Source organism: Cydia fagiglandana, chromosome 22 (genome assembly GCF_963556715.1).
Source record: "Cydia fagiglandana chromosome 22, ilCydFagi1.1, whole genome shotgun sequence".
Lineage (NCBI taxonomy): Eukaryota > Metazoa > Arthropoda > Insecta > Lepidoptera > Tortricidae > Cydia > Cydia fagiglandana.
In genome coordinates, this window is record NC_085953.1 from 2,915,997 (window position 1) to 2,929,196 (window position 13,200).

Here is a 13,200-nt window from a genome sequence, read left to right on the forward strand (position 1 = left end):
TAAAAATCTCAAAAATCGAGGTTTCGTACTCGACTGTTTCCTCCTCCAAAACTTAACCAATCGAAATCAAATTTGGAAATCTAAATGATTATGAAATTATCTGTGTCGGACCGTTTTGCTTTTTTGGCTATCAATTTTGAATACTATGCCTCTCATTGCTGCATAGTCAATGAGGCCATTTTGGCCATTTTTGAAGGGCTCTATAGTTCCTTAAAAAACAAAACTATCAACAAAAGCAAAACGGTCCGACACAGATATTGACAATAAAGACAATAAACACGACACGACAAAATATTGAAAAAATCAATGCTCTAGCATCAAAACCCACGGACGAAACAGTCGAGTACGTTTGTATGGAGAAATGATCACTCCTGTTGGCTCTTAAGTATATAAAATACATCTCTAAGGTATTTGTGGGCCTGGGATGTACATGGGCCTTGTTGCCTGATTTAAATTAAATAAATAATACCTAATCTTCCTACTGCTGGGCACATACTCCTCATATGCTTGTAAGGGTTTAGGCTATAGGCTAATAATAGGCCTAGGCCTAGATTGTCCCATAGAAAGACACCGGGATAGTCTCCGTTCCCTCCTAATCTAATAATAGTTCCCAATATATCATTCATTATTAAGCTTGACATTTTCATTTAATGACTTTAGAGCTCTTAAATTTAGTTTATATTTTTTTAATTTAGGTATTTTTCTTTCATTCTTTTTCATATTCAATGAAATATTATTTAATTGTAAGTTTTAGGTGGAGGTGGCCATTGGGAGAGCAAAATAAAGCATGGCAACCTGCGCTCCTGGCCTCGTAGTGACATAGAAGAAATAATAGTACTACCGTACAGAAAGGACACTTCCTACAAACCCGAAGTTTGACAGCGGTTCAGGCCGCGTAGCCAAGATGCCAATCGCTTACGCTCCGTAGCGATCGAAACGCAACGTTCACTGTCACACTAATATGGAAGAGTGATAGAGAGACATAATGCTTTTCGTTGTCAAAGCGATAGCAATTGTAACCTTGGCTAGGCCGGCTGGGTCGAATCGTGCTATCCCTTTATAATATATAGCACTATCCCTTTCGGCTATTTAGGGTTGTCAAAATTCAAGTGATTATCTTATCTGTGGTCGTGCACGCATAAGGAAGTCAAGTGGTGCAACCCTAATAATTGCTCGGAGCAATGCTGAGCCGAATGGAGCCGAGTTCGACCGAAGTCAGGAGTGTCTCCCCACTAGTGGCCACGTCTAACTAATACCTACATTGAATAATTTTACGGTTTAGACTTACTTGTTTTTAGTCACTCGCGCGACGTGTTTCGGAGAGCCTAGGTCTCCTTTCTCAAGCACTAACAGTGCGAGCAGCGTAAAATTTAATTAATTATTCAATGTTAGTATGTCTCACAACAGTTTAAATTCAATTAATACCTACATATTATTAACTCTTAGTTTTTTGTTGTTTTGTTATTATTTTCTTTAGTAATTAACATTAACTGCACGAGAAAGCTGCACTAACATGAAACATACTAATACGGGTAGTTCCCATTTAAGGCAGCTTATTGTGACGGATGGATATTATGGATAACAACGGGCGTGTCTCACTCCGCGATTTCGTCGCTTTGCTACAGGTAGCTAAAAGTACATCCGTTCCACCCCAATTTTGGGGTTTGCCATAAGCCGCGGCGCTGTTGCCACCTAGCGGCCATATCTGTGCTGATCGTAACAGACGTGTTTTGTTAGAGTGAGTCTTCTGTACTTAGTACTATTATTTATTCTGTGACCCTACATTGAGCATGGCCTGACATCCACTTACCCGATTCATTCTCGTATGACTTGTAGGAGGCTATGGTTCGGTTAGGATTGGGTGTAAAGGAAACAACAAAACTACCCATTAATTAAGTTTAATTATTATATGTGACTTAAATCTAGTATTATTCGTTATTGCTTCATTGTAGTAATTGTACTTAAAACTACTACTTTGCATTTTTTTTTCACATTTACAGTGATATGGACGAGTCGGAACGACACTCGCGGAAGAAACAAATAAATAAGCGTTTGTATAACATTTTTTTATATACCGGGTGTGGCCTGTAACACGAGCAAATAATTAAAACATAGATTGTACTCCTCATACGGTGAAACTTTTGTTCAACAAGTTTAAAAATTATGAAGTATTTAGACTCGCTATTTTTCATACAAAATAAATATTATCTTCAATGGACACCATCGCCACGCCATATCATTGAGATTGACGTTGCTTGTCACGCCTTAAACATAACAAAATTCGTAATACATTGCGTCTTAGAATAAACTTTAAAGTGTATTAAAAATCAAACCACAAGTTATTTTTAAAAGTCGCTGAACAAATGTTGGTCAGTATGAGGAGTACAGCATACAGTAAAATTTTTTGCTCATATTACAGGCCACACCCGGTATAGGTAGTCTGTCAAGCAAAGTATGTCAGTAGCCATGTACAGCAAAGTGAAATAGGGCAACACTCGAGCATTATTGCGCTAAGAAAAGCAGCAATGTATATCGAACCAAAACATGTAGGTAGTTATCATAACCTCAAATTTTACAAATATTTACGATCAATTTATACAATAACCTCTAGCCGCCCAGAGACCAATAAAAAGTTCTCCTGTTCCATTTTAATTTAAACTTTATGTTGATAAAATAAAGTTTCATTTTGCTTGGCAAGGTTTGACGTATGGGCGGCTAGAGTTTATAGGCACCTTGAATTTGCTTCATGCACAATCTTATTTAATATATTGGTATTTAATTGTGACAACACAAATTACCTACTCTTGAAATAGCAATGATTTAGAATATAAACAAACAAGATGGCTGTCATTTCATTCTCCATATTCCACAGATAAAACACAGATGACACGCAATTTTGGAATTACTTGAACACAGTGTTGCTAACCCGCGATTTTTCTTTGCCGCTGTTTTCTACTGACAAATTTTGTTTGACTAAGTATATTTATTGTTACTACAAAGGGCGTCCGCTAGATGGCGCGGGTGCACAGAGCGGGCGTACGCACGCGGGTGCCATTGTAGGTAAAATCCGTCGCATGCGTCCGCACCAGAGGGCCTACCGCGAACCACGTTCGACGTGTTGCCTCCCCGTCTCACTTACGTACGAATTTACAAGGGCGACAGAGAGGCAACACGTTGAACGTGGTTCGCGATAGGCCCTCAGTAGTAAGGGTTGCTCATAATTTTTCATTAACCCGCTCCTTGCAACCGCGCCAGCTAGAGGACGCGCTAAGTCTATATATTTTTCTTTATAAATAAGACATATATTGCCTATATAATTTCAAAATATGTTATTGGATAAAAATATAATTAAAAATAACTCAAGTTGGATGGATTAAGAGAAACATTGAGTTAAGGTGAAGTTCTTGTAGAGAATCCTTATACTTTTTCTCTTGCCCCGAGTAAACTAAACTAAATTACTTAGTTTCTCTGAAATCACATCACACACAACAATATCAAATTATTACGTAAAAAATATTTAACTATACGGCTACCATCAGTTTGGCATTGACATAAACGATATCGTGAACGTAATTTACTTTCGATATATCTCTTCCGCACTAATATGTCAGCACGAGCGAGATGCATATAAAGTAAATTACGTTCACGGTAGCGTTTATGTCAATGCCAAACTGATGGTAGCCGTACTTAACGTAACTTTTATTCAAAACATCAAAATGAAGCTAATATATATTTTTATTTCCTTTTAATAGATTTTAATATTCACTAATAGGAAGAAATATTACACAAGACAGTGTGACATGCATACATATATGACAGGTGTGGCGTATTTAGTGTCATTTTGGGACATTTTTATCTTTTATTAATTTTAATGACACCAATTAAGAAGACGTTTTTTTTGTACTTATAAGTAATTTATATATCTGACTGGAATAAATAACTAATATAAATATATAATTTGTATACTATATCAGCGTATTGTCTATTGAGAGAATATTAAAGGCATGACAGGTATATGCTTATATGACCCTAGATGTACATATTAATTTTTCTACTAAAATACCTAAAAGAAGTGGCAGTTTTTACTTTTTTAAAGAATTATCGCAGTTTTCAGTGACACCAAAATACATGATAAATTTAAAATTTTCAAAATTACAAAAATTTTACACCGATTATAATGCATATTCTAGAGCCTGTGAAAAGTTAAATCATATACTTAAGGGAATAAAAATATCTAAAGCATTAAATATTTCATATACGCAAAGACTTTTATATAACTATTCGATATCCATTATTACATTATATTCTTAAGTTAAATACTTAAGAGACTTACGCTATAACACACAAAAGTCAACAAGAAGGATAATAGATTTATAATAATTATTAGCATTTAAAATATCTATTATTCCAATAACAATATCACATACATTAATTACTAGACAATCATTATAACAATCAACAAGAACATTCGATGATGCAAATGGTGTAAGTTACATTCCAATACGTTCTGCCTATATATAAAGACAAAAATACTTTTCTTCCTTGCCGTCTACATCTTATTTCTAATTATACGTGTCTTATTGCTAGTCTTATTTTACGTGCGTAGCGAAACACAGCAATGATTTATCAAATATAATTTTTGATCTAATAAGTAATAACCAAGGTCAAATTTTAGAGTTAGAAGACTACCTACAACAATTCTGATAGCACGCGCATTTAAACGTCAAACTTCTTTGAAATTATGACGTACAAATAACGCTTGCACTGCGTATGCTATCAAAAAATGTTGCAGGCTTTTCTTGTTTGTTTGTAATCTTTATCACCGCATATATTTGTGCCACGTGATTTAGTGTAATTAATATAATGCGGTAGAAAATGTGATATATTGTTACGAGAAAAGTATTTTAATATAATTCGGTATTTTTTGATATTTTTAGTAACGTTGAAAAAAAAATTATCGTTGTTTGAGCAACTTTATTTTTTGTGTCGTTTTATGTTTCATGCCAATTTATTGCACAATTGACACAACCGATTATTATTAATTTTGTTCAGAGAAAATTTATGTAGGTATGCACAATATTAGTTGAATTAATAAATAATAAATCTCATGGGATAATAATCTTACTTTATCATTAATAATCACGTACTTAATCTCATATAGTAATAATAAATTATGTAGACTACATTATTAGAAGGATCGATACTGTGTTGTGTTTATACTTTAGTAACTAATGGTCTGAAGCTTGGCGTAGCGAATGGATCTTATAAGTAGTCAACAATTAAATTATGTATTGCTATAATTTTATAACTATCACACAGAAAATAATCACTTCAGTAACTTTTTTTTTAGTTTAATGTGTAACAAATGAATATAATTTAGCAAAAAATACACTAACACGGAACAAATTAACATCATTATAAATTCCGTTGAGTTGGTAATGAATTATACTGAGTTTTTATATAATTACTTAATAAGGAATAATTATTATCAAAGGCATTAATGCAATTTCTTGTGGTTAATAAATAATCTTAGTTCTTGATTTTTTTGTTGTGATGTTTTTTATCCTTTTATAGTAGTAAAGAAAACGATAAAAAATGTTTTTTTTTTAAATTTTTCATTATTTATACAATACAATCGAAAGTGTTTACTTCAGTACCAGCTCAGAACGTCAAAATATTTTCATTTATTATTTCAATATTTGTGGAAGACTACTAAATTAATCTACAAAATTAGACCTGTTTTTACGAATTTCTACGAAGAATACTATTTCATTCACACATACACTATCATATAACGCTTTTAATGACTTATTTTTGTCACTAGTACGGCTACCATCAGTTTGGCATTGACATAAACGCTATAGTGAACGTAATTTACTTTCTATGCATCTCGCTCGTACTGACGTATGTCAGTACGAGCGCACTAATATTAGTGCGAAAGAGATATATAGAAAGTAAATCACGTTCACGATAGCATTTATGTCAATGCCAAACTGATGGTAGCCGTATAGTGGTCTGTAAAACTTTGTGACAATAGGATTTGACATTGGTGACGCCAACTGCTAGTCGCTGCTAGTTTTGGCAAGCATGAAAGTTGTCAGATACTACCAGTAATTACTGTAGGTATTTTCCTTATTTTTTCCTGTATTTTTAATGTCAGAGTAAAATATGTATTTTTAATTTGAGTTTTCAACGAATATGGAACAAAAAAAGTATTAAAAGAAAAATACAATACACCAAATTATATCATTGGCAAATGATACTAATATAATTTTTAAAAAATCAACAAAAATATATAGTTATTTATCATTTATTTATTTGTAGAAGAGAATTATTGCAATATGGTGTATGATTTTCAAAACATGTAATATTAAATTTAAATTCATTTTCCAAAAAGTTTAAGATGTCCGAAACCTGCTGTTCATTATTTCTAGAATCTGACATACTTATTTTGAACAGTACATCTAAAGGTATTATGACGAAAAACAATTATCGGTCTACATAACTTACATTAACTTGTAAAGGTTTCCAAAATGTGTTTGGAAAGCAGTGAGATTATGATTGCGAATATTTAAAATTCGGTCAAAATTTTTAATTCTTAATGAAAGTTTTGCAGGTTACTAATAAAGCAAGCAATATACATAATTATTTACCTGTTCAAGGAAAATTCGGATGACGTATAGATAAGTGCTGAAATGCAGCCTTAATTATGAATCTAAATGTTTTTTTTACAAATGAGTAAAATGTAAAGTCTAAAGGGTAAATTCCACAAAATGTATATTCCTGTTAGATACCCGAATGCTAGTTACATTTAAATTTGTTGGTTTAATATTAAAATCATAACCTCACTTAAAACAAACAGCATATACTATCCACAAATTGGCAAAGAACATACATACATACACACATCACTGGCTCAGTGACCCAAAAAGGATCTTGGCCTCTGACACAAGAGAGCGCCACTCTGCCCTATTCTACGCCACTTCGCGCCAGTTGGGTATTCCGAGGGTGCACAACATGCAAACATGAACATGTCAACCAAATTCCAAAATTTAAGAATTTTTGGACTTTTTCCTTAGACGAATGATATTATCTTAGTTTACGTATGTGCAAAACTAAGTATACACTGGTATCATTCATTCTTATAGCAGCAAAGATTTCTAAATTCTATATTATTCTATTCCGTCATTAAAGACCTACTTCACGACAACACAGATGATCAACAAGGGGAAAACAGGAAATTTCCTTTCGAATACAAGATTTCAGTCAAATCTTCATCTTAATTTTGCAATCGCGTAGTAATTTCAGCGGGAAAATCAAATAAAACTTCTATAAAAAAAGAATTATAGGACGCGTATGTAAAACAATTCCAATATGATAAATACGATGACGAATCATGATACGTGGGCTATATTGAATTTTTCTGGATTCTGATATATGAAACGACTTATCCAGTCCAGGAATTTTCAGTATGCCCTAAATAATCTTGACCTGGATAACAGAAACACTTTTGGTTTTTAACGTTGAAGACTTTTCAGATAAATATACATAGAATTAATGACACTGTTCTTATTGCGTGTATTTCACCAAAAATAGAAAGATTGAAGTTGGTAAAAGGATATTTATATTTTCCAAAATATACCTTGAATCATTAGTCATTCTGCAGTTCATAACAAATTAATAAAAAATGCAAAGTAAATAATAAATAAATGTAATATGACGATATAATTTAAATGTAATATTTAATTTTCCTCGCTGACAGCCTGCAACAACTTTCAATTTTATAACAAACGTGAAATGTATTTATCCTGGCATCCTGAGATACAACACAATCACACCGATCGCAACTGTATTGTCATCGTCCCTGTACTTTACAACTATGAAGGAGACGGATTTGCCAAGAGATTAACAATTAAACAAAAGTTAGTACAATTGCAGCAAACATTGTAGAAGATATTAAAACCGTAGATGATGAAAATACAGGTACTGAACAAATAGTTGTTGAAGTTGGTGAGGGTAAAGTTATTATAAAAGATTTCGTTGTTAAGATATTTGTAAATAAAAACAATTAAAAATTAAAATCGATTAAGTGAAATGGAGATAAAGAATTAATTTAAATATAATAATTAGATTTCGTTTTTAGTCAAATGGCAGATACAACTGATAAGAACGAATAGAATTCAGGACGGAAGGTTTATAATAAAATGATTCGTGAAGTAATTGATAGCATCCGCTACCTGAGGCAAGCTATTACACGCTACATACAAGTCAATACACCTACACTGGAATCTAGATCATATATAACTACAAATATTTATAATACTTACAAATCAACATGACACCTAAATTACTATTAACTAGAGTTAAAAGTTAGTGAATTTGATCTTAAAATCACAACATTACAAGCCAATTTACTTAAGACATGACTTACACTCACAGATATCGAATACACTTAGTTATATTAAATAACCTATTCGATTACATTAATATTGTCTAAATTACATCGTTTAATTTCACACCTATACGATCTAGCGAGAGATTATATACAAGTTATATAAAATAAATAACTATAGCATACTGATTTATTACTTTCGATATGTTAGGCAGTAAAGACACTAGGCCACGTAAGGTTGGTACAAGCATTGATAGTGATAGAGATATTTAAATATACTATGATAGATTTAAAAATTCTTGTACATGAGTAAACCACTGTAAATCATCATCACCTTTGTGCCAAACAACAACTCGAATATGGAAAATAATAAAAACACCCCGAATTATGTTTGACACATGATGTTGATAAAATTAATAGGAGACGATAAAGTAAATTTAAAGGAACATAATTCACAAGCCGAGTCAAAAAGTACGCTTTGAGCAGTGAAGCTTTGCAATTATTCTAAACTTATAGCTAACAGTAATAGTTCGTAAAAAGATGATAAATTGACAGCATTTTTGGTTACACTAGTCGTATATGATGTCGAGGTATCATAATATAGTAATTGAGATAAAGCCTTACAACTAAGGCTGGTCATTTGACATACTTTGGTGACCTAGCTTTTATTACTATAATGTCTCAAAACTAGTGTTTATACTCTTTTAATTATTTTCAACAAACAATTTTTCATAATACTCATTTTTAACCTCTTCGTTATTCTTCTGGATCATTATGACTCTCATTTTCTTGATTTTTAAAGAACATTTCGACTTTTCGTTATTGAGCTTTTTTAACATTTTTAACAATCACTTTATCTGTTTCTGATGGATTACCTACTACATTTTACCAAATATGCCAAATGACGACAGCTGTTAAATAGTGAGAAAATACAACATCCAAATGATTAACATTCACGTACAACGTTACGTATAGATTTTTATTATTATTCCCATTCAAAAGCAACATGAAAGTTCGGATACTTGGTCCTATTATCCTTGCAACAAATAAATTTTAGATTTTAGTAAATTGGATATTCTATAAATCTATAAGAAACACAACTATGGCTACAAAGATCCCATTATCACATTCTTCATGCTTTATTGATTGTCTTTTAATAGGTTTAAACTTAACAATTAAAAAATGGTCTTTAGAATCTTTAACACGATGATCCAAATCTACTGCCAGCATGCTTGCAAGCTTGTGAAAAACATCACCGTGCTATGAATTCTCAGTACCAGAGAACATTGCCCCTTTTTCTACGTTATTATCAACTTGTTTTTTATCAAAATGTGTGCGGGCATTTCGCCTATAACATTATCATTAGTTATTGCAGGATTATTATCAATAATATGCCTAAAATTTTCCAACACAATTAAAACATTGGGTAAAGGATTATTGACTTTAGAATCACCACGTGGGTCATTATAGTTTTAAAATTTATAAATTCATGTCGGTATTCATTGGTAATCTAAAATCGATAGTCCCTTATCACATTTTGGACCCCAGACTTGTTTCAACAGTAACATTAAAAACTAAATATTTAAAAAATATTTCTCTCTGTTCTAGGTATGGGAATCCGAAAACAATCTTATACTAGGGTAAACAAAACTCCTTTTAAAGGATAACAAGCAGTAACAAATCTGTCTTTTAGAGGTAATGTCTTCTATACTAGCAACTTATCTTTGTGCTTTAATTCGTTGTGCTTATCACGCACATTCTTACGCTTATGAATATTTCTATAGATGTTTCAAACCACTTTAGGAAAGATCCATTGGACAAATCTTTTCGATTGATCGAACAATTTTTTTTATAAATTAATGTATTTCCATGACAAATCTTTTTTTTTTCAATAGCAACATGTAAGCCACAACACCAAGACAGAAGTTTTGAAAAATTCCTCGCACATGTTCTAGTTACAAGTACCTACATCATCATAAATTTAAACTTAAAGAAATAAAACTGTTCAACATAATATCAATTATGATGCTGTAGGTAAAACACATCCGAGCATCAATGTTTAACAAATACACAAGTGTGTTATTGTGGTGATTTGATTATAGTTTCACTATTTGTACCTAAATCTCTTGTCAACCAACTAAAGCATACGATTTGATGCATCTATAGACGTATAATAATAATGATAGCACGTGAAACCTGTTCACTCTTAAATCTAACTGAAGCTAACTACATTGTTACCAATGTAAGTAAGAGATAGACGCCCTAAGACAAAACTCTTCAAAAACAACACACCTGATTAGACAAAAATCTAATTGAACACTTCTTGCATCACGTAGTCGTTCCTAACTTTCATTGTTTATATTAAGTCACTCCCTCAGGCCTTGGAAGAATAACAGCGTTTCAATTTTGTCTCACTTTGCGTAAAAATATTGAGTCAAAGCCTTTTCCTTACTGCACACATTGGGTGAACTCAAAAGTGTAATTTATTTTTCTATCTGTGTGTATATAATTTTGTGTGCTGTTGTTGTTATCCTTTTCTTTTTCTTTGCCTTTCATCTTTTTGTCCTGTGTATGTGTGCTTTATCGAATAAATGACTTTTCTTTCTTTCTTTCATTGTCAACAATGAAATCCATCACACATTCTTAAGAAAAGAAAATAATGTAAGAAACAGTTGCCTTGAGCATGGTGATGTTTGGAAGACTTGATTAAATGAACGGTTCGAAATAAATGATCTGAATTTAGCTTTTAGTCCGGTGGGAAAATCACAAAATAACGAAATGAGGAAGATTTGCGACGGGACTGATGTACTAGATGCTGCTTTACAAAGAAAAGTAACCAATATTTCATGCCCTAGAAAGCCTTTATAATGTGTGACAATTAATTTCGCATATCGTGGTTTCCCTTTACTCTTTATAAAAATTTCCAGCATCAATACTATCCTCAAATTCCATTTTGCTCGCTTGAACTCTTTCGTCTACAAAATGCCAAATGTGGTGTATTATCAAACTAGTCAACAATTTACAAAATATATCTTTGTCCATTCTTGAAATAACATTAACTATTACTTTATTAAAACCTTCTATTGTTATCCTTTAGGTACGTGTTGGAGATGGTTCATTTCTATCGACAACTTAGTTTTAGCTGAAATTAACCTTTCATAGATATTCCAAAAAATATGATAAAGGCATCATACAATAAGATATCAAGAAAAAACTTGACAACAGCATCTAGTCATCAGAGCTGATACTTTTAAAAAAATGCTCAGAAATGTACTGAATCATATCGCAAATGAACGAAATTCTGGATAGCATCTAGTCCATCGCAAACCCCTCAGCGAATAGTTCAGTAAATATATGCAGGGTGGAGAGGGGGTGGCGGCACGCGGGGCTGCTTGTCAAGGGGGGCGCAGCATGAGGGCTCGCAGCAGGCGGAGTATGGAGCTGGTACTAAAGTGTACTGCGTTGGTGGGGCATAGAGCGCTGGGGTTGCTGAAATAATTTAAAAGATTAGATTATTTTCTTTTCTGCTGAGGATTAAATAAAAATGTATAATTTTTATCTAAATAGGCGCACATTTTTAATTTGTTCGTGAAATTCTTCCTCTTAATTAGTTTAATTTAAACAATGTGTAAAAAAAATAGTTAATTGGATGGTCATCAATTTATTACAAAGAAAGAGGGGTGCAATGTTATTTTTATCTGTGTATGATCAACATGAACTTTCCTTATCCTTATCTACCTTTTCTCTACCTGTTCTACACAGTTTGTTTAGGACAAATTCACTATTTCTCTACGATGAAAAAATAATTAATTGGTCCAACAAAGAATAGATACGATGTTTCTACATACCCTGGCTTCGTGGAAGAAAAGTTTTAGAGCTAGGTTTAGACAAAGAAAATATGAGATCGAGAGAGATAATGAATTGATATTCGAAGAGATTTTGAGAAAGAGTGATAGAAAACAGAAATTAGAAGACATGGCTCAATCATTCTTTTAACAAAGGAGTAAAATTGGGATCTGGCAAGTAAATAAGTTACCTTGTCTATCAATGATGTACGTACTGTCAAAAGGCAGTGGGATCAAGAGAGATAATGAATGTGAGATCGAGAGAGATAATGAATTGATATTCGAAGAGATAAATTTGAGAAAGAGTAATACAAAAACAGAATGTGATGAGAATTATCTCTTCACAAAGGAGTAAAATTAAGATCTGACAGGTAAATAAATAAGTTACCTTGTCTGTCAATGATGTACGTACTGTCAAAAGGCAGTGGGTACATAGCGTACGGTGGTGGGGGCAGCTCACAGGGCGCGCACGCAGGTAAGGGCGCCAGCGGGGGCGCGCACAGCAACTGGTAGCAGAGGGGGGCGGGGAGCGGCGCCGCCTCGGAGCCTAGGACTGGCAGTTGGCTCATCTGGAAATTTAAAAGAAGCTCTAAGGTAAACGTACTGGTATCTCGATGCGGTCCCAGTACATGTCATCTTGAAACTTAAGTCATTGTCAAAAGAGGTGACAGCAAGGTGTCATCTATTGGGCGTTAGCATGTTGAGCACTAGACGTTTACCTTATGTAATTGGGGCTGAAACTTAGGGCCTGTTGCATCACCTACCTTTGTCGGACTGATCGACGTCACTTCAGCATACTTTACTAAGTATGATCTCCCATATTATTATAAAATTATAGAGAGTGACATTGATTAGTGCAACCGATCCTTACTGTTCTGACTATACTAGTGGCATCAATTTTCAACCCCCGACGCAAAAAGGGGGATGTTATATGTTTGACGCCAATGTCTGTCTGTCTGTGGT

The 13,200-nt window shown here is 33.1% G+C and overlaps 1 protein-coding gene across 1 annotated transcript in view; it reads right to left on the reverse strand.

Annotated features, from left to right (window-relative positions):
- Positions 1-3,717: 3,717 nt before the first annotated feature.
- Positions 3,718-13,200, reverse strand: part of LOC134675556 (protein boule) — a 51,414-nt gene continuing 41,931 nt past the window's right edge. Inside the window, exons 3-4 of the mRNA XM_063533834.1 lie at positions 12,626-12,806; positions 3,718-11,881 (exon numbers count right to left, since the gene is read on the reverse strand). Coding sequence (XP_063389904.1) covers positions 11,736-11,881; positions 12,626-12,806 — 327 coding nt within the window. The 3' untranslated portion in view covers positions 3,718-11,735. The remainder of the gene's footprint in view (positions 11,882-12,625; positions 12,807-13,200) is intronic.